We start from the raw sequence: 21,163 nt of genomic DNA, 5'->3' as shown, positions 1-21,163 counted from the left end.
CCAGGACCATGACCTGAGCTGAAGCCAGAGGCTTAACCAACTGAGCCACCCAGGCACCCCAAAACTGAAATTCTATACTCATTAAACAATAACTTCCCATTCTCCCTACCCCTGGCTCCTGGCAACCACCATTGAACTTTCTGTCTCTATGAATCTGACTATTCTAAGAGCCTCATAGGGGTAGAATCTTACAGTATTTGTCCTTTTGTGACTGGTTGATTTCACTTTGCGCATCCACGAGGTTCATCCGTGTTGCAGCTTGTGTCAGAATGTCCTTCCTCTTTAAGGCTGAATAATATTCCGTCGTATGGTTATACACATTCTGTTTATCCATTCATCGGTCAATGGACATTTTGGGTTGTTCCTATCTTTTAGCTACTGCGAATAATGCTGCTGTGAACAAGGGTGTCCAAGTATCTCTTCGAGACCCTGCTTTCGGTTCTTTTGGGTACACACCCAGAAGTGAAACTGCTGTGTCATGTGGTAATTCTATTTTTAAGTTTTGAAGGAACTGCTGTACTGTTTTCCATCGTAGCTGCACCATTTTACATTCCCACCGGCAGTGCACAGGGGTTCCAATTTCTCCACACCCTTGCCAACACTTGTTATTTTCTGGTCTCTGTGTTGTAATTGCCATACTGGTGAGTGTGATTCTATCGTATTTTTAAGTGTCAATTTCATTAATTTTTAGCCTTCTCATTTTTTATTTTCTTCCTTCTCATTACTTCACTTTTCCCCTAGTGTTCATTTTTCCAGCTTCTTGAAAGGAAAGCTTGGTTGGCTTATCTTAAAGGTTATTGTGTTTTGCTAAATGACAAGAGGAACAATGGAACAAGAAGAATCATTTTAAGTGTATTTTAGCACCTAATAACACAGCCTCAAAAGTATATCCAGTGACAACTGACAGAAATGCGAAACAGATGAATCAATGAAGAGCTGATCTTTACATACCCCTTTTAGTAACCGATAGACTACATAGAGATCCCTAAGCCAAGATACTGAATGATAGTTAATAAACTCAAGATATTAGCTATATCCAAAATATAGGACAAACAGTGAATATCCCTGGAGAGAGTAAAAATTGGAAGACAGTCAAGGCTAATTTTTAAATTTTATCTGTATACTTCTGTATTGTTTGGATTTTTTCATAAAGATTTTATTTATTTGAGAGAGAGCGAGCACACAAGAGAGCAAGAAAGAGCACGAGCGGGGTGGGGGTGGGGCTGTAGGGGCAGAGGGAGAGGGACAAGCAGACCCCAGCTGAGCAGGGAGCCTGATATGGGGCTTGATTCCAGGATCCCAGGATCCCAGGATCCCAGGATCATGACCCAAGTTGAAGGCAGATGCTTAACCTACAGCCACCCAGGCGCCCCTGTTTGGATTTTGTACAGTGGAATTTATTTGTGTATTATTTGTATACTTCAAAGAACAATAAGAGATAAAAGGCAAAAAAAGCAATAGTGATTCAACTGTCTGGCTCACATTTTTCCACCACCATACTTAGTCAAAACCTTGATGAAATCAAAATATACAGGGAGGGGCACCTGGCTGGCTCAGTCAGAAAAGGCTGAAGCTCTTGATCTCCGAGTTGTGAGTTCGAGCCCCATTTTGGGTGTAGAGATTACTTATATAAATAAACTTTTATTTTTAAATTTTTAAAAGATTTTAGTTATTTATTAGAGAGAGAGCAAGCAAGGGAGGGGGGAGAGAGAGAGAGAGAGAGAGAGAGAGAGAGAGAATCTCCAGCAGACTTCACACTGAGCATGGAGCCGGATCCCACGACCCTGACATGAGGACCAGAGCCAAAATCAAGAGTCTGATGCTCAACTGACTGAGCCACCCAGGGACCCCAAATAAATAAACTTAAAAATATATATATAGGGATTATTACAATTCCCAAATTATAAAACTCATTTAGAAAGTAGAAAATAAAAATAATGTGGGAAAATACATGTAGTAAGTACTTAAGGACTATATTTAGGTACAAGCACTTGGGGATAAGGTACATTGCATTGCTGAAAGGCAAAAGCAATTCACCTGGGGTCAAAGCGCAGGTATGTAGATTTCAGTTCCCATCTAGCAAGTCTCCTTAGTAGCCGGTTTGAGAGAATGTGTCAATCCACTTTGGAAGAGTAAGAAGCGAAGGGTCATAGAGGCAAATCCAGTCATACTCACCCCAGCACTGTACAGAAAAGGTAGAACTTTGCCCAACATTATTTGAATATTTCTATTGATGCGAATGAAACCAACTCTCTTAGCTAGGTGTCATTAGGCAATGAATTCATTAATTTGCTCAACTTCCCTTCTTCTGAGACCAAGCATCAAACATCTTTCTGACTCCCAGGCAGGTCTAGCTCCATGATTTGAGAATACTGATGATATTGAAAGCAATAAGTCAGTCCCTGCAACTATGATTTCTCATGGTAGATCAATGAGGTGGATTCTGCACATTTTTTCTCCCCAAATTCCTAGACTGTAGAGAGAGAATATGTGAATTATTACCCGTTTATGTGAGCTACTTTTTAAAAATTGGCATTCTGGCACTTACTTTAGGCTGTTGTGTTTTAGTTGGCATGGTCAAGAGCACATCTCTTGTCCAGGAAAGTAAAAGTCCAGATATAATTGTTTCCCCAATGACATAGCATACACGCCACTTCCAGATGGCCCTTACTTTCCTTGAACCAAGCACTTTACAAGTTACTTTACTAGAACCAACTCTGGCCCTTGTGATCATCAGTTTCCTTTCTAAGAGCTCATATACATTCTGTTTAATAATCCGGTTAAATTTTTTCCTACCAAGCAACTAGAAACCAATTTGAGATCCTAGAATTTGTCTTTTTCCCCTTTCTTAATATATATTAATATTATATATTATGTATATATTAATATATATACTGATCTGCAGTTAACTGACATCTCTCTTATGACTTCTCCATGAATACTCAAGGTAGTTCTGCAAACAGGCCCTTCCTACTCTATCATATGTGCAACTCAAACAGAAAAGAGAAGAAAAAAGTGCCAAGGTCAAATTTATTTTCAATTTACCCATTCATTCACCTATCTTCTTAAGAAACATGTGCAGGTTTCTGGAAAGAGTATGCTATTTGGCATTTGAAAGAAATAAAACACGGTGTTCATGCCTAGGATTGGAGAAGTGAAGAGTGGGAAGAGTGTGTGGTGGATGATACCTGTAATAGGAAACAACTAGAAAACTCAAACAAGTTCATTACAATATCACATTTCCAACTTGGACGCCAAGTGCTTAGAGAACCTCTACTCACTTGGTCAATAAAGTTTTACTAAGCGTAGGGTAATTAACACAAACTAAGGGAGAGATTGGTTAGTGAAAATTGAAAGTATTATACAAATTTTTGTTTGAACAGCAATCTTCAAATTGGGATCCTCATACCCCTAGGGAAATGTGAACATTTTCCAAAAGGACTCTAGGTCCAAGAGGGTGACCAATTGTCCCAGTTTATCTAGAACTGTCTTGGTTTTAGCACTACAAGTGTCATGTCCCAGGAAGCCCCTCAGTCCTGGAGGCCGGATCTCAACTTACCTATTTCCTCCTCCCTAACACTGACGTGCCCGAGATTTTGCCTCGTTTCCCTTTCCCACCACCCACCTTTTCATAAGTGCCCTTCTCCTTCTTTCACTTTATACAAGCCATGACTCTTACTCTTTCCTAAATCTATTATGACTCGCCCTGGACTGAAAAAACCTCCAGAGCACCTGAAAAAAAAAAAAAAAGGCAATTAGATATATATTTTTTAAATAATTTATTTATTTATTTGAGAGTGAGAGAGAGCATGAGCAGGGGGTGGGGGAGAGGCAGAGGGACAAGGAGACTCCCCGTTGAGCAGGGAGCCCGACATGGGCCTCGATCCCAGGACCCTGAGATCATGACCAGAACTGAAGGCAGACGCTTAACTGATTGAGCCACCTGGGTGCCCTGACAATTAGAAATATTGATATGGGCACAGCCTCCTTTAATATAGGCATCATAGCCTCTTGGAAGGGCATCTCATCTTTCAGTCACATATTGTGATGGTTAATTTCATGTGTAAACTTGACTGGGCCATGGGGTACCCATACATTTAGTTAAACATTATTTTGGGTGTGTCTGTGAGGGTGTTTCGGATGAGATTAATGTCCAAATTGGTAAACGGAGTGGGAAAGCAGCTTGCCTCCCCGATGCGGGTGAGCCTCATCCAATCATCGAAGGCCTGAATAGAACAAAAAGGCAGAATAAGGGAGAATTCACTCTCGCTGCCTGATTATCTTCAAGCTGGGGCCTCATTTTTCTTTTGCCTTTGGACTCAGATTTGGAGCGGAACTGACACCATCAGCTTTCCTCGTTCTCAGGCCTTTGGACTTGGGCCGGAACTATGCCATTAGCTCTCCTGGTATCCAGCTTGCTGACTGCAGACCTTCGGACTTCTCAGCCTCCACAGATACATGAGCCAATTTTTATAATAAATCTCTATCCATCTGTCTATCTATCTCTATACATAAATACACACAACCGTATGTCAATAAGAATAGATAACTTAAATGAAACAGATACTTTTTTGAAAAGACGCCAATAGGATATATCTATAACTACCATTGATCTGTCTGGATATAGACACCATCAAAAAGAAGAACGTGCTTAGATATAAGTGATAGTTGCACAACCTGTGAGTAAACTAGAAAACAGTGAGCTGCACACTTTAAATGTGTGGGTTGTATGGTGTGTACATTATACCTCACTAGAGCTCTTGAGAAAGTAGCTATGAAAACATAGAAGTATATCCCAAGGGTGGAAATGGTATAATGAGCCACTGCTTAGAAAGCAAAAGAAAACAGGGCTTTGAAGAGAAAGCCCAGCTGAGAGAGGCCATAGGGTTGGAGAGAACCCCGGATGTAGGAGGCAGTGGGAACTGTGAAGTATATGGGCAGAGAGGAAGGGGAAGGTTAGGTCCCGACAGGGAGATTGAGTGCCCCAAAGCATTTTGTCTGCTTTAGTTTTGTCAAGGGCCAGCCTTTGGATGGTCTCTGAGAGAAGGTCCTAGAGCCCTGAGGGGGAGGAGAGTGTATTATGTCAGCACCTGACCTTTATGACATAGGCACTAGATGCCAGGGAGAGCTGTCCCCAGGGAATGGGGCTCCCAGCTCCCAAGGGGGGCGGCAACGCCGCCCCGTAGACTAAGTTCAGTCTCCCAGAAGTTTTCACCAGCTGGTCCCGCTGTTGCTGTTGCTGCTGCTGGTCCTGCTGCTGGGCGCGCTGAGGGCCCGGCTGAGCCAGAGGACATCAGCATCAGGGGTGACAAGGAGTCAGGGAAACCGGAGGGGCAGGAAACCAGGATGCTCGTAGACTCCCTGACTTGGGTTTAGGGGAGCAGAAATCTGTAACAGAAGACCTCCTCCTGGCTGAAGGACCACCGAGGGCAAGGTTCAGACAGAAATCTGGGTCAGAGTGAGTTTAGGGTGACAGAGGTGGGGACAGAGGGGCTGTATCTGCCATTTTGTGACTGTTCCTCTCTCTCTCAGCCAGGTTCCTCATTGCTGAAGGGCCTTGTGAAACACAGCTCAGAGGAACCCTCATTGGTAAGAACTCACAGCACCAGAACACCCCGATTTCTAGTCCCATCTCAGGGGCCATCCTCAAGCCCCCTCCTCTGACTCCATTCTACCTCCCCACCCTCATTCTTCTCCTCCTCATCTCTCACCTTCCCTGGAGCATTTTGCCAGCTCTTCTGACCCCAAAGGTGACATGTATTCAGGGTCTTGGTAAATCGGTCTTCAGAGCCGGAAGTGGACCAATTCTCCCAATATCTTAGATTCTGTTTCTTTCTCTACAGGTCCCATGGGCTGTGTCTTCCTCCCGAGCCCAGCCAGATAATTGCTGCTGGGCCTCAGCTCCCAAGAGGCAGCTCTGATTCTCCATCCCTAGACATCCCTCATCAATGGCTGACTGCAAAGTGAGAGGCCAAGTTTAGACCCAAGCTCCCGCCCAAACGTTCAGAGAGCCTAGTGCTACGGGGCTGGGTGTCTCCTTGTCCTGCCACCAACAGCTGTACCAACACCTGACTGGAGTCACACTTGGACACAGAAGGCCCTGATTTCTCAGCCAGGTCTGGCCTCAGAGATACTGGTCCTGATTCTGCCGGGTCTCTCGTCTCTGGTCTTGAGGCCCCAGTCCCTTCTGAATTCAAGGCAATGTTGCCTCAAAACAAGAACCAGGTGCTGCTACAGAACGCAGCGCCCCCTGGGCGCCCCCCTCTGGGCCCCTCACAACTTGTGGACTCCCCACCCAGCCACCTACAGCCTCTGCCTCCCCAGAGACCACCCCCTTGCACCCCTCCCCCACGGTCCCACTCTCCTGGCTCCGGTTTCTACTCTTCTGACTCAAATTCTGACTTTATCCTACACCCTTACTCTTCCTCTCTCCCAAGTTCCCCCAGTTTCTTTCATCAGAATTACCTCTCTCTTTCCCTTCCACCCTCTTCCTCTCCCTCCCACCGGCTATACCCCTCCCCTACTCATACTCATTCCTCCTCTCCCTCTCAGCTCCAGAACACCTCTCTTCCCCACTCTCATTGCCAGTCTCCTTCCCCCCCAGGAGACTGCCTTAGCTCCACTGTCACTTCCCCGACCCCCAGCCTACCTTCTGGTGGGGTCCACTCAAACAGGCAGACATGGCCCTGGCATCAGTACGGGGACACCGGGTCCCCTGGGATGGTGGGAGAATGCGTGGCAAGCGAGAGGGACCCTGCAGAGTTCAGGGACCCAGGAGCCCTGGCCCAGGCCCTGGTGGTCCACCTGGGGCACCGCCGCATTGCACACGACCTGCGGCTCCTGCTTTTGCAGCGCCTGTGGCTAGGCAGAACTGGCCAGGCCCCAGTTGTAGAATATCCTATATGCCTGGTGTGCCTCAAGCCCCGCAGCCCCTCTTGCCCCATCCCCAGGTACAGGACTGGACCCCGGCTGCTTGCCTTCCCCCAGCTGCTGCCCTGTGCACAGGGCCAGGAATCCGGACCGCTCCGCATAGGCATTGGTTTTGGCCTCCGCCTGCCTCGGGGCCAGGCCAGGGCCTTGCATCTGTTGCCAGAAAGAAGGCCAGAGGAAGCAGGGCCTCAGCGCAAGGCTGCTCAGGCCCGTGGATATCAAACCCGGGCATCCCAGGCTCCAGCCGCTCAAGCACCAGTGGCTCAGGTGCCGGCAGATCCAGCCCGGGGAACACCCTCCTCCCGGATGGCGAGTCTCAGATCTACAGGCCTTCAATCACCAAACTCTATGTGCTTTTCAGGGCCTCTACCTCAGGCACCCAAACAGGCCACTGTCTCCCCGAAACCCAGGCCTTCCTCTGCGCCCAAGAGGCCTGCCTCTCCAGAGCCCATTCTCCGAAAGTCACCACCCTAGTTCCAGAGCCGAGGAGGCTCTCTGGAGCACCTCCTCTGAACCCCACCGCCCCCACCAGGCCCCAGATCTTGGGGAGCCCCCGAGACACCCTGAAGGGCTGGCTGGCAGGAGGTCAGGTGTGTTCTCCAGCCTTGAACCCTGGGAGCCCCTTATGGAGTCTGCTGTCTCCTGGCTGAAGAGGATGAAGGGCAACTTAGATCCCATTCGGCCTGTAGCGTGTCAATAAAGCCGGACCCTGCAAAGCTTGTGTTGGTGTCTGATGTGGAAATGTTTGTGTTTGGAGTGAACAGGAAAGACTTCTTGAGATGTCTTTGGTGCAAAAAGGTGGTTTTATTAAAGCGCGGGGACGGGACCCATGGGCAGAAAGAGCTGCGCTGGAGTTGTGAGGGGTGGCTGATTATATACTTTCAGGTTGGGAGGGGGTTAGGGATAGCCTAAGTCTCCAAGGAATTTTGGAAGCAAGGTTTCCAGGACCTCAAGAGGGCTAGGTATTGTTAGGAAAAGGTCGTTTATTCCAGCCTAATAAAACGTTAGTCGTGAGACTCTTCGGATGTTTATCAGTGGGCCATATGCTTGGAGGATGATTGCTAACATATATCTTGGGGGCAGAGATAAAGGAAGTTTCCAGAGGAATTTTAATATGTTAAACGAGACTTCCAGGATCCTAGAAGTTGGCATAATGTTAAACTAAGGTTGCCTTTTGCCTCTAGCAAAGTATTAACATTGAGGCATTTGAGTTTCTAGAGGACAGTCACACACCCCCCCCACCTGTCTCAAGGACTTGTCGATGGGCTGTTAAGTGGTAAGTTACAAAGAAATTTAATTTTTTCTTTTCCCTTTGTTTTCCACACTGATGGAGGAAGGCAGGCAGGGGTAAGCACACCCCCACCCCCGCCGCTGCCCCATCCATCCTGAGAGGAAACCACCCTCAAAAGGAAAAAGACCCCATTCTGTTATTCTAGGCTTTACTCAGTCCCCCAGCTTTTAAGTCTTCCTACTAGGAGGATTTCATGTGACAGAAAGGAAGGGAATGGCCTTGGGTGTCCTAACCCAGGCCCCAGGGGTGGGGGTGGGGGCCGGGAAGGAGCCCTCTACCCTTTCCCACGTGAACAATTACCTGATAGGTAGATGAGCGTGTGGACAAAAAACCTGATTGGGTGACAGTCGCATGAAGAGTTAATCGGATTAAAACACCCCCCACCAAATCGCCCATAAAAACCTCTAGATTTAACCCAAATTGGCAACTTTCTAGCCCCCCCCTTCAAGAGGTCTGTACTGTTGCTCAATAAACTTGGCTTTGCTGCCCACCACTCTTCATCTGGTCTACCTCCCCATTCTTCGAAGAGGCGAGACCAAGAACTGCAGGCATTTAAGGAAAAGAAATCCTGCTGTAACATCAGCGTCCTGCTGAGCAGACACAGCGGGTAGCTGAACCTACTGGGGACCACAGCTAAACAAGGGGAGGAGGAGAATCAAAGGAAATAGGGTGGCCAGGAGAGTAGGTGCTGTGTATCTGAGGAGGGCATGAGATCCATAAGGCCTGCACCTGACATGTGCAGCGGGCTCTGCGAGGCCCTTCACACATTTAATTCAATTTGGTGGGACAGATAATGGCATTCCCAAAGATGAAGTCACTGGACTCCTTTGAGTGCACCTTAGGTTAACAAGGATGCTTACTTAGGCAGCCAGGGGAGCAGCAGGAGGCGTCTCCTTAAAGGAACGTACATTCCTCGGGGTTCACTTGAAGAGAAAAATTAAGAGTCTGATGTTGGAGATCAGAAACCCAAGGGGCCCCCTCAGGAAGATGGAAATGCCAGGCAGAAAATAGACCTGCCCTGCCTGGGAGCCAAGTTGCCTCCCTCTGAGGGCGTTAGCAGGGAGCAGCCCCCTCCCATACCCTTGAATGCAGGAGTACTGTGCAGATCTGCAAGAATGGCCAACTCTCACATCTGCCACAGAGGATAGGTGTTTTATTAAGATAAATAGCGGTTTCCTCAAACCAGGAAGTGGTGGACTGAGTTTTTGAAGCCAGTTTTATTTTAAAGTCCACGCTGCCTCCATTAAAAGGCAAAAGATATCATTCGTGTTCCCAAATGTTGACTTTCCAAGGTGTGTGACCTGGAACAAATCACTTCCTCTCTGGGATAAAAGGTAAAGGCTGAGCTTGTGTATCACTCCTGAAACGGGAACAGCCCTAATCAACGATTTTTTTAAAGTCATATCTATATCCAACCTGGGGCTCAAAGCTTGAATTTATAATCCCAAGATCAAGAGTCACATGCTCTACCAACTGAGTCAGCTAAGAGCCCCCCACAGATTTATTAAAGGTTTGTTAACATCACTTAACTTTTATTAGCTCCGTTTCTCCAGAACCATCAAGCCCAGCGGAGGAACGGGAGCACGCCTCCCCACCTGCACAAACATGGTGGAGGCTGACGTCACAAGGGGGACGGAATCCTGGGGCGGGCGTTGGGTCACCCGCCCGCTAGTGCTGACGCGTATTGGCGGTCCTGCGCCTGCGCAAGGAGAGCAGCGGGCTAGGTGCGCGTGCGCACTGCGCAGGAGCCAGAGCGGGTTAAGACGAGGGGCGGAGACCCGGATCCCCGAGTGCGGTTCTGGCAAATCTCTGGGTTAGAGTTTTAACAACTCGGAGGGTGTGAGAGAGGAGTCGGTAATCCTCCTGGCGGCCGCGGGACCAAGTTAAATAGCTGCCGGGACAGGGGTCGAAAGCCGGGCGCGGCATGTCCCGGGTGCCGCCGAACGTACAGTGAAGCGCGCGGCGAGCAGGATGGGCCGGCGTCGGGCACCAGAGCTGTACCGGGCCCCGTTCCCGTTGTATGCGCTTCAGGTCGACCCCAGCACGGGGCTGCTAATCGCTGCAGGCGGAGGAGGTGCTGCCAAGACGGGCATAAAGAATGGCGTGGTGAGAGCTCAGGGCCAGTGGGGCCGGGTCACGCCAGGGGTGATGGTGGTAGGGGGTCTTGGGGATGGCCGCACCTCAAGACCTTGCCTCTCCGCGGTGGGAAGCCTGGGCTTTTCGGGCGCCCCGGCGCGAATTTCAGCTAAGAACGTATCACCAGGAACTCCTAAGGTAGAATAAAAACAATACACAGCGCCGCTTAGGCAGGAACTTGGGCTTCAACTCGACCTCAAGAGCAGCTCCAGGGGTCTTATCCTGGTCTTTTCTGAGGAGGCCGCAAAAACTTGTCCCACTGCTCTTCAGCAGCGGCAGGAGTGCTGCATTTGGCCTTCAGGCTAGGTTTCTTCACTCCTCTGAGGGTCACCCTATTATTTTGTAAACTGGAGGTATTAATCCAAACCCTGCTTGCTGTACAGATTTGTGTGGTTTGAAAGAAAGAAACAAAGGGAAAGAAGCAAGTAGGCTGGAAAAAACCTTTTAAAGTAGAAAGTGCAGTAACCAAAAGGGTCGGGCTTTAGACTATAGGATGTTAAATTTGCCCTTGACGTGCTCTCTGGGCACCCCTGAACTTTGCTCATCCTGGTTCTCTCTTCCACAGCACTTTCTACAGCTAGAACAGATTAATGGGCGCCTGAGTGCCTCTTTGCTACACTCCCATGACACAGAGACACGGGCTACCATGAACTTGGCGCTGGCTGGTAACGTCCTTGCCGCAGGGCAGGATGCCCACTGTCAGCTCCTGCGCTTCCAGACCCATCAGCAGAAGGGCAAAACTAAGGCAGAGAAGGCAGGTGAGAAGCTCCCTCTTTAGCTTTGGGGAAAGGGTTAAATGAGTAAGATCACTTATTTTGGTTTCTAAAAAAAGTGGGGCTGGAAGTGTGGGTTATGGTAGCAGGCAAGAAGCCTGATGTTTACCACTAGGGAGGAGACCAGGCTACTTACTATAGAAGCCTGGAACCTGGCAGGCTCTTTGTTTTGCAGGTTCCAAGGAGCAGGGGCCTCGACAGAGGAAGGGGGCAGCCCCAGTGGAGAAGAAGTCTGGAGTTGAAACCCACCAGGAGGGGATAGAACTCAGTGTAGAGAATTTGCAAGCGGTGCAGACAGACTTCAGCCCTGATCCGTTTCAAAAAGTTGTATGCTTCAACCACGATAACACCCTGCTTGCCACTGGAGGGACGGATGGCTTCGTTCGTATCTGGAAGGTGTGGTTTTGGGGGTTAGGGGATCAGTATCAGTAGCAACAAGACCAGAATTGTGAGAAACTGAACGTGGGTTCTGGGAAACTTGTGAATGAAGCCTGCGCTGAATGGCAGAAAAGAAGACGGGTGGGGATCATGGTGCTCTTGCCAGGTACCTGGGGTAACCATGTTGGTGGTTTGGCCGCAGGTACCCAGCCTAGAGAAAGTTCTGGAGTTCAGAGCCCACGAAGGAGAGATTGAGGACCTGGCTTTGGGGCCTGATGGCAAGGTGAGGAAGTGAGAGGGTGGTGAAAGTAGGTGATTATGCTGCTTGTCCAGTAAGTGGATCCCCTAACTGTCCATCCTTGGAATCTTGATTCCTGACTAGTTGGTAACTGTGGGCTGGGACCTTAAGGCCTCCGTGTGGCAGAAGGATCAGCTGGTGACACAGCTGCACTGGCAAGAGAACGGACCCACCTTTTCTAACACGCCTTACCGCTACCAGGCCTGCAGGTGTGAGACCCCAGAGGGTAGCTAAAAGAGGCACAGCCTAGATGTGGTGGGGGAGTGGGACAAGACTGGGGGGAACCCGGGAGGATTGCAGCCTTGGTGGGTATTACCCCAGGCCTGACCAGGGTACAGGAGGGTACAGACCTCTGAGAAGGGCCGGGCAGGCCCCAGGAGCTGAACGGCCTCTCGCCTGGCCCCCCCCAGGTTTGGGCAGGTTCCAGACCAACCTACCAGGCTGCGACTCTTCACAGTGCAGATTCCCCACAAGCGTCTGCGCCAGCCCCCACCCTGCTACCTCACAGCCTGGGATGGCTCCACCTTCCTGCCCCTTCGGACCAAGTCCTGTGGCCACGAAGTCATCTCCTGCCTTAGTGTCAGGTGTGAGACAGTGGTGGCTTGACTGGTTGCGGGGTGCCTGGGGGAGCTCGGGAAGGTGTCCGGGCTGAGGCTCTGAAGCCCACTGTTAGTGACTGTTGCCGCACAGGCCTCCAGAACAGTGAACACTTGATTGTTTGTTTCAGTGAGTCGGGTACCTTCCTAGGCCTGGGCACAGTCACGGGCTCGGTCGCCATCTACATAGCTTTCTCTCTCCAGGTAAGGCGTCGAGGTGGGCACAGCCCTCAGGGCTCTTCGGCGGCGGGGGCGGGGATCTAGGCCTGCTTCAGTCTAAGTGTGCGGAGAAGGAGTCTGGCCCAGCCCATAGAGGAAAGGCCATCTGGGGACAGGGAGCATGTTTTCCAGAAGGAATGTTTTCAGCTGGGCCTTCCCTCACTAGTTCTTCTGTCTCCAGCGCCTCTACTATGTGAGGGAGGCTCATGGCATTGTCGTGACGGATGTGGCCTTTCTACCTGAGAAGGGTCGTGGTCCAGAGCTCCTTGGGTTCCATGAAACTGCCCTGTTCTCTGTGGCTGTGGATAGTCGTTGCCAGCTGCACCTGCTGCCCTCGCGGAGTGAGTCACTGTGGTGGGGGGTACCACCCTGCCTCTAGCTATCGCAAAACCTCGCCCCCTGGAGAATGGGCTGCTTATTTATAGCCATCGGCCCCCTTCTTGAACGGTTCTGTTCTTAGGGCTGTGAAGTCCCTCTGCCTGCTGATTTCCTTCCTTCCCCTTGTGCAGGGAGTGTTCCCGTGTGGCTGCTGCTCCTGCTGTGTGTCGGGCTTATCATTACGACCATCGTGCTGCTCCAGAGTGTCTTTCCAGGTTTTCTTTAGCCTTGCTGCTCCTGGGAAATCGGGCCTGGACAGTGCCACCTTCTAGACCAGAGTGGAGGCCTGGACCCCATTGCTCACCCCGTCTGGGTCCACATTTGGGGTTGCTTCTGATGAGACTGATGGGCATTGCCTGCCCTGCCCCGTGAAAGCTTGGCTGTGGCCCTGTGTGAGTCTGAGTCCTGGGAACCCTTCATTCTTCATCTGTGGATCCACCCAGGACAGTGGGATCTGCAGCCCACGCCACGCCACCTGCATCCTTGCCTCTGCCTAACAGAGGCTCCAGGGTTGAGCTTGTCCTCTCCAGAAATATGTGAGGATGCCCAGGAACCCGGAGGGACTGCTGTCCATCAGTTGCTCTTCACACGAGCCCCTGGTGTTTGCTGGGGCAGGCACTGGCCTGGAACTTGCAGTTAGGGAAGGAGGGGGCAAGAGGAAGACCCAAGCTGTCGTCTCGGTCCAGCTGGTGGCTCCAAGCAAGCATGGCTACACATACAGTAAGTTCCTGGATGGTCTACCCTAGCCTTGAAGAAAGGGAAAATGAACCTCAGCCCATTCTTCAGGAAAAGTTGATATTTAATAAATAAGTGAAGGCTGAGTTAAGACCCCAGTGGTTCTCCTGTCAGCTCTTGCCTTTCTCGGAAGGTGAGAGATCCCTGAGGTTGAGCAGCTCCGCTGGGTGCTGGAAGACGGCTTTGGCGTACTGATGCAAGAGGCGGGTCATGTAGCAGTGCTGCCAGGGGAACAGCCCTTCCAGGAAGCCAATGTGGCCGCCCTGGGCTGTCATGAGCAGTGCGACGTGGGGAGAGCGTTGGGCAGCCTGTAGGGGAAGGGCTTGGGGAGGGATTGGAGAGGAGGTCAGGAACCCGGGCCTTTCCTGAGAGCCCAGGTGCTCTCCACTTGTGCCTCCTGGCCCATTTTCCTTAGGGCCTCTAAAGCATCCAGATTCAGGGTGCTCACCATGGATTGGGGAGAAGGGGTCGTCAGCTGCGTTGAGGCAGAGCATGGGGGTCTGGATGGCATCTACCTTGGTTCTTGGGCTTGCTGCTTGGTAGTAGGTAACACAGTCTTGATATCAAAGGCCACAGCTGTGTAGCGCTCGTCAAACTGGCGGATTGTGCGGGCCTGCCCATGGTAGAGGGTGGGGTAGGCTAGGGTGAGGCTAGAGAGTAAGAAGATACTGAGCAACTTTGGGCGGGGGGTGGTGGTTGAAAGGCTATACCTGTAGCACAAAGTCTACGTTCACCACCTTTTCCATCACCTTTCTATTTCTGCAAAAGATTCATAGAGGTTTGCCTCTCCTGGACCTGAGCCTGTCTGTCTCATGAGTGAGCAAACCCAGATAGAGAACTGACCCGAGCTCTGGGAGAACTGGCACGTCCGCCATCCCACCCTGTCTGCTGCCTCCTCCCACTTGCCAAGACCCTACCGGTTCACACTGTGGCAGAGCTCTGCAGTGAGGCGCTGATTGAAGAGCAGGGAGTTGAGTGGGGTCTCCAGGGAGCGGGTGGTCTCAGAGGAATCCCAGCATGCAGAAAGAGCCAGTGCTGCTACCAGCCCCGAAGCCTGCCCTGTTCGTGCTAGGTGGTTCAGCACTAATATCCTGAAGGATGGACGAGGGCCCACGAAAGAAGGTTTTGCATTAGTGGCGAGGGACAGAGGAGAGGGGAAGAGGACATGGAGGAGGAAACAAAGGAAGACTGGGCTTTTGGGTCAAGCCCAGGCAACTTTTACACTCCGAGAGAGATTCCCACGGCCAGCAGTGGAGCTTGGGAGTAGCGCTGCTTTATGTGGTTCACGACGATCTCCAGATCTTCAGTATTGCTGGCATGAAAGGCCCTGTGGGTCTGAGGCAAACCAGATCATTGGCTAGGGAGGGAGGCCCTGCCAGAAGGCAGATCGAAGGGACATGGAAGGAGGATAGGTAGGTAGAGCCCCAGGGCCAAGGATCTCTTCAGGGAGTGGGGTGAAGGGCTATGAGGAGGAAGGTGGGTACTCACCAGCAGTTCTTCCCCACGGCAGCCCCGGTTATTAAATACAACAGCTCTGTGGCACACACAGGTACATCTCAGCCAGACCCTCCCTAGAAGCCCCACCCCCCTTCTGGTAGCCTTCAGAAAGACCCCAGTCAGAAGGTGCCCTTCATACAGTGCCTTCTCCCCAGAGGTATCAGGGTCTCTATTGACTTCCCTATTACAAGTTCTCAGACCCCACCCCCTTCCTCTGGACTTGGCCCATCCTTACCTATAACCATCCCGCAGAGCTTGGTTAGCCAGTTGCAAGACATAGGAGTCCTGGCTACTGCCTGTGATACCAGGAAGCAGTAATACAATGGGCTGAGTGGTAGGGTCAGGGTACTGACCGCTGCTCTGCCGGCCAGCCCAGTCTAGCAGGAACTGGCCTCCATCTGGGGTTTGGAGGACTTCACTGTGGTTTTGGAGAAAAGGGCACACAAAGATACTATTAGGGACTCCCTGTACTTTGAAAGGTTTACCTCTCTTCCCCAATGAACAACTCCCAAACCTTCCCGTTGGCATCATTTGAGGGCATACATTATGTAAGACATTAAGACCCTAACAAGGTGTGGGGTGCCTGGGTGGCTCAGCTGGTTAAGCGTCTACCTTTGGCTCAGGTCATGATCCCGGGGTCCTGCGATCAAGCCCCAAGTTGGGCTCCCTGCCCAGCAGGGAGTCTACTTCTCCCTCTGTGCCCCGGTCATGCGCCCCCGCCTTCAAATAAATAAATAAAATCTTAAAAAAAAAAGACCATAACAAGGTGTGATGGGACATAAAAGATTAAATATTACCTCATGGTTGAGCAGTTAAATCGCTCTTCCATATAGCCACTCTCATTGTTCTCCCCAACGCACCGGGGTAAAGGGGGCAAAGATTGCCTTCAGTTTCAAGAAGATAGGCAGGGTTCCCCTGTAGTTGCAGCCTCATGTTTACCCCCTCTGTCCCTTCTTCCCTCCAGTGAGGGACTGGAGGCTGAGACTGCAGTAAGACCCGGAAGACGGTTTGTAGCCACCCTTCAAAACACCATAGAGTCGGGTAGAAAGTCTCCAGAGTGACGGGACAGTGTTGCTCCAGGAAGGCCAGAAACCAGGACCCAGTCACCAGTTGAGGCCTCTGCAAGCACAACACAGTTTGCCTCACCCCCCTGGCATTTACAAGGCCAGCGAGGGGCCCGGCACCAGCGTGACGCTCTCCAGAGGCCGGCCTCGGGTGGTGAGAAGTCTAGCACACCTCGGTCCGGAATGGCCCAGTCACTTCTGTGAATATCGTCCAGCTAGAGCGCTCGAGAACGCCAGTCCCGGAGTGCCACCTCCCCGGCCTGACCCGACTGCCAGGGCTGGGCGCTGCCGCAGCTGACCCAGGTCCGACTCTCCCGCCCAGCCTAGCCGCGCCCCGGCACCATTTTGGAGAGAGCGGGGAATAGGCATCGCCCAGCTGACTCCTTGTGGAAAGGGCTGGCATCCCGGTCAGAGGCTGAAGTGGTACCGCACCATTCAGTCTGTGACTTTTGCCCTGCAGTTGAATTACACACACTGACATCTTCCTAAGACCAGCTCTGGCCATGCTGGCTCCTGGCTTTAGCACCGCATTGCCACATATTCGCATTCCCTACGGCGTGTGCTCACTGCTGAAAGACTTTGACCACAGCATCTCCTTTTCTTACTCCTGGGGCCTGCTGTTAGAGCATACTCCAAAGGAGGAGCAGTCCTGAGGGGAACAGATTTTTCTCTTCTTTCATGCCAGCCAGAGGGAAGGTAACAGAGATAGAATGGCAGGGACAGACAGGGCAGTGGGGAGTTGGCCCTGACTTTCAATGCTCCTGCTGGTTCTTCTGGATGCTCACCAAGTGAATGAGAGGGCCTAGCCACGTGGAAGGCTTACGAAAGAGGGGTATGCTGTAGAAATCCAGAAGGCCTCAGGCTCAAGAAATAGAAATTGCATTTCTGTTGCAGGCCCTAAGGAAACCGATGATCGGATTTCTAGGTCTTCTGCAGGCTCAGTACTCAAAAAAAGATAAATTATGAACTAGAGAGGCCAAGTTGGCAGTGCAACTGTCGTGAGATGTGACTCCTACCCTGCTCCTTAAGTCCTGGAATGATGATGCTTGTGATTCATTGTGTGCTGTGGGCAGGTACTAGGCTAAGCCCAACCTTGGCTAGGTATCTTGTAAGTGAAGAAACTATGGCTCAGATGAAATTGTTTGCCCAGAGTCACACAGCAAGCAAGGGGCAAAGTGGAATTCACAATTCTGGTATTCCCACCAATACTAGCAGGTAAGATTTGTTGAGTGCTCATATTTCAAGCATTGTGCTAAGTGCTTTACATGATTATATCCTGTGATTTTTCACAACATTTTGGCATAGATCCTGTGATTCCCCCATGGGAACAGGTTTGAATGTTGAGTAAGTTATCAAAGGTCATGAAGCTTGCCAAATACAGCTAGAGGCGGAGCTGGGATTCAAACCTAGGTCTGAGTCTAGAGCTTGAGCTCTTAGTCATTGTACTCTTACCTCCTCATTGCCAGGATTTTGAGTTGTTATCAGTGTATGGAATCCTTGATCAAACAGCTCAGCAGTGTAGGACAAATTAGGTCACAGGTTAATTTCATTTTAGCTCTAGTGAAGAGTTTCTTGACCCATTCTTGAGAATTAGTAATATGCCATTGGTCGCTGTGGAGGAATTGACACTAGTCCATTACCATGCTGGACAATCCAAACTCCTCAGGACTTCCAGAATGTACTTTTCCTGCATTTTAACCAGTATTTGGAAGTCAAGGGAGGGTTTGGGATATAAAGAGGCAGAGGTCTCTGACTTCTTTGTGGCTGGTTGCAAGCCAAGGAAAATGGTTAGTTAAGGAGAGCTCTGGTCTGAAATGACTGACTTGAAATCAGGCAGAGAAGGTAAGATTTATAGGGGACTGTGAGGTTTGGATCTTTTATTAAGGCAGACAATACATGCAATGTAAGAAGCTCTGAAAATAGAAGTCTAGCTAGCATTTAAATTCTCTATAGCTCTTAAGGTCTTGAATCAAAAGGTTTTATATTAGACTCAGTTACCTAGAACAGTTTAATGAAGATTAAAAAGATTTAGATTTTTCTGGATATGTAAGTTATGTATTTTATCTAAATTTCAGTGAGAAAAATCTCCTCTTCAGACTTTCCCATTGCACCATATATACATGGAGAGCCTAGAAGTTAAAACAGGGCAGAAAGAACGTCAGGGTTATCCATTAGTCCTGAGCTAGGCGGGGAACCTCCACCAGCCGGTAAGAGAAGCAAGGCCCTACTGAGCTGATGGGGTGGTGGGAGTTCGCCAGAGCCACACAGGCCTCCAGTTCCTTTATTCGGTGAAGCTAGCGAGAAACTCAGCTAGACTGCCCTTTTTAGAAGAGGAAAGCATTTGCCTGACACCTCGGGATGCCTTCTACCCCGCGCTTCTCCAAATGTTTGCCCACATCCTCGGGAGCAGCACCCCTCCGGTGCCTGAGAGGCCCAACTGGGACGGGGAGCATACGGGCTGCGAAGAATCTAGGCAGGCAAAGAACGGACTCTCCGTTAGGTGATCATAGCAAAGCTGAACCCCGCTGCAGCAGGCGGCAAGGCTGGTGGTGGGGTGGGGGCATCAAATTTCTACCTGTTGAGAGAGGCCCAGTCCTGCCACCTCCCACAAAGGGCTCGAGCTCCTGGCTGGAAGCGGCTCCTCAAGCCCGAGGATCCTACACCTGCCGGCTGGAGCTCTGGACCCGCACCCACGTAGGGCACGCATCTCCAGTAGTAGCCCAAGTAGAGAGTGGCGCCGAGACCTAAAAGCAGGGAGAAGGGCTCTGTCCAGGTGCCGTTCTGAGGGCTCTGGGAGGAGCTCGGCATCTTGGGTAGTTGGGTTCCGACCCCCAAGTTCTTGACTGGCTCCAGCGCCCGGCCCCGCCCGTTACACGCCGTGGGATGGCCTGTGCGGGGAGGGCCACCCTGGCCGGGCGCCGCTGGGGGTCCGGCCCCGCCCACTGCCGCGGGGCCCAGCGGCGGGCGTGCCGAGGGGCGGGGCCGGGATCTCGCCGGCCGCGGAGCGGAGCCGAGTCCCCTCCAAGCCGCCTCCTCGCCCCGCCGCCCGGGTCGCGCGCTCGAGCACCGCCCGCTTCCGCCTCGCGGTCACCGGCAGTGCCGCCCCTTGCCAGGACTAGCGGCCTCGCCCACGGCCGCCATCTTGGTGAGAGGTGCCTCCGGCGCCTTCTTCAAACCCTGCCCCGGCCACGCGAGGTAGGCAGCCTGGTCACGGCCCCCAGTCGCCGGCACACAGGACACAGCCGCTCCTGCGGTGACATCCTGTGACCTTCACACTCAGGACATGGCCACTCGCCTTGTGACAACACGCTGCAGTCCCACCGTGTTCAGCCACGCACAGGGGCCTTCCCATACTGGACACAGACATTCACACTGTGACACCCCCCAGTGTCACACGGGTTTCAGCTATTGAGTGCATGGCATTCCACAGAGTCACACACAATGTCACGCTGCACAGCCTCATATAATCCCTGTCGAGTAAGCACAGCAGATATGTACTCATCACCCACTTTGTACCAGGCACTTGGGATACCCCGGGATGGTGTTCCCTGTCATCACTGGAACGTGGAAACAAATATGTAATCTAACAGAGCAGCGGTTCTCAACGTTGACTGAAGACTGGAATCATCTGGGAGTATTAAAAACTACCAGCGCCCAGGCCTCACCCCCTGCTGTAGTTGGTCTGGAGAGGATCCTAGGTGTCAATATAACTTAGAAGTTTTCTGGAAGATTCAAATGTGTAGTCAGGGTTGACCCCCTGCCCTAGGGCACGGGGCTAGGTATGGGAAGTACAGCAGCAGTGGGAGCACTAAGGAGGGTGTCCAAACTCCATGGGTCAGAGAAAGTGTACCCAGATGTTAAATGATGATACATTCAAGGTGAAACCAAAAAAACGAGGAGGAGTTTCCCAGGCAAAGGAGAGGTGGGGAGAGAACAGTTCCAGGAGCAGAAACAGCATAAGCAAAAGCCTGGATGTGAGAGACTTCTTAAAGGAACCAAAAGAAATCCAGTGTGTCTGGGGTATATCAGACGGTCAAGAAACAGGCTGTGAGCAGCTACACAAAGGATGTTAGAGTTTAAATGAAGGGTGGAGGTAAGCCATCAAAGAGTTTTACGAAGGGGTGGGCGACATGACCGAAATTGTGTTTTAGAAGAATCATTCAGGCAACTTGGAGGATGGATTGGAGGAGGCTGAGAAAGGAAACAGGTCTGTTAGGAATGGCAGATGGCTGCCTGGCCTGGAGGAAGCTCCAAAGAGGAGTGAAGATCTTTAAGACAGGAGGCAGAATTGATAGGACCTGGTGGGAGGGTGGAGGTTGGGGGAGGAGAAATCATGAGGGACTCCCAGGTTTCTGACTGCATGACTCAGGGATGCATGGCGGTGCCAGTCCCTGGGATAGGGATCTGGGGAGGAGGAAGGTTTGAGGAGGAGGAGGATTCGTTCGGACTTAGACACATAGAGGTTAGCATGCGGGCTGCTAAATCTGTGTTCTTAGATTCTGTATTTGGCTACTTGCCATCCATGAATCACAGGGCCAAACTAACAGCCGAAGTTGACATCTCACCTGCAATCCAGAGCCCATACTCTGAGCTGCCTCTTTAATCTGATTCTCACTCAACAAACCAATATTTTCCCCTTCCTCAAATCAACCCAGGGTCAGGTATCAGGTAACTAGGGACAGTTCCTTTGTCCCAAAGCCTGCCTGAATGACTCAAACTAGCCAATCCTAAACTGTCTGCCTTGCCTTGCCTTTCCCACTTGACAAAGGCTGTGGCCTATGCCTTTCCCCTTGCTCCCTTCCGCCCTCTACACTGGTGCTTCCCCCTGCCGTCCTGTGTGGTGAGCTGTGCCTCTCATTTCTAGGGGA

General features: G+C 51.1%; 3 protein-coding genes across 3 annotated transcripts in view; 2 read left to right on the top strand and 1 right to left on the bottom strand.

The window, feature by feature from the left end:
* PRR30 (proline rich 30) overlaps window positions 1-7,535 on the top strand; it is a 30,631-nt gene extending 23,096 nt beyond the window's left edge. The window contains exons 2-3 of the mRNA XM_008700331.2: window positions 5,533-5,589; window positions 5,844-7,535. Of these exons, the coding sequence (XP_008698553.2) occupies window positions 6,202-7,404 (1,203 nt within the window). The 5' untranslated portion in view covers window positions 5,533-5,589; window positions 5,844-6,201 and the 3' untranslated portion in view covers window positions 7,405-7,535. The remainder of the gene's footprint in view (window positions 1-5,532; window positions 5,590-5,843) is intronic.
* A 2,423-nt stretch (window positions 7,536-9,958) lies between these two features.
* On the top strand, window positions 9,959-13,820 carry PREB (prolactin regulatory element binding). The gene is made up of 9 exons (XM_008700333.2): window positions 9,959-10,327; window positions 10,923-11,115; window positions 11,306-11,526; window positions 11,711-11,791; window positions 11,891-12,015; window positions 12,217-12,390; window positions 12,534-12,606; window positions 12,803-12,962; window positions 13,131-13,820. Exons 1-9 carry the CDS (start codon window positions 10,193-10,195, stop codon window positions 13,223-13,225), a joined length of 1,257 nt encoding a protein of 418 aa, XP_008698555.1. The 5' UTR covers window positions 9,959-10,192; the 3' UTR covers window positions 13,226-13,820.
* Window positions 13,821-13,832: 12 nt separating this feature from the next.
* On the bottom strand, window positions 13,833-19,156 carry ABHD1 (abhydrolase domain containing 1). Its single transcript, XM_008700332.2, is given in 10 exon segments — window positions 13,833-14,056; window positions 14,183-14,299; window positions 14,302-14,347; window positions 14,445-14,493; window positions 14,652-14,825; window positions 14,957-15,069; window positions 15,223-15,268; window positions 15,467-15,665; window positions 16,206-16,350; window positions 18,990-19,156. Coding segments are annotated over 10 exon segments (1,215 nt in total). The 5' UTR covers window positions 19,104-19,156; the 3' UTR covers window positions 13,833-13,844.
* Window positions 19,157-21,163: the final 2,007 nt, after the last annotated feature.

This window comes from Ursus maritimus, unplaced genomic scaffold, assembly GCF_017311325.1.
Source record: "Ursus maritimus isolate PB19 unplaced genomic scaffold, ASM1731132v1 scaffold_6, whole genome shotgun sequence".
In the NCBI taxonomy this organism is placed as follows: Eukaryota; Metazoa; Chordata; class Mammalia; order Carnivora; family Ursidae; genus Ursus; species Ursus maritimus.
This window is presented reverse-complemented; position numbering and strand designations above follow the sequence as displayed.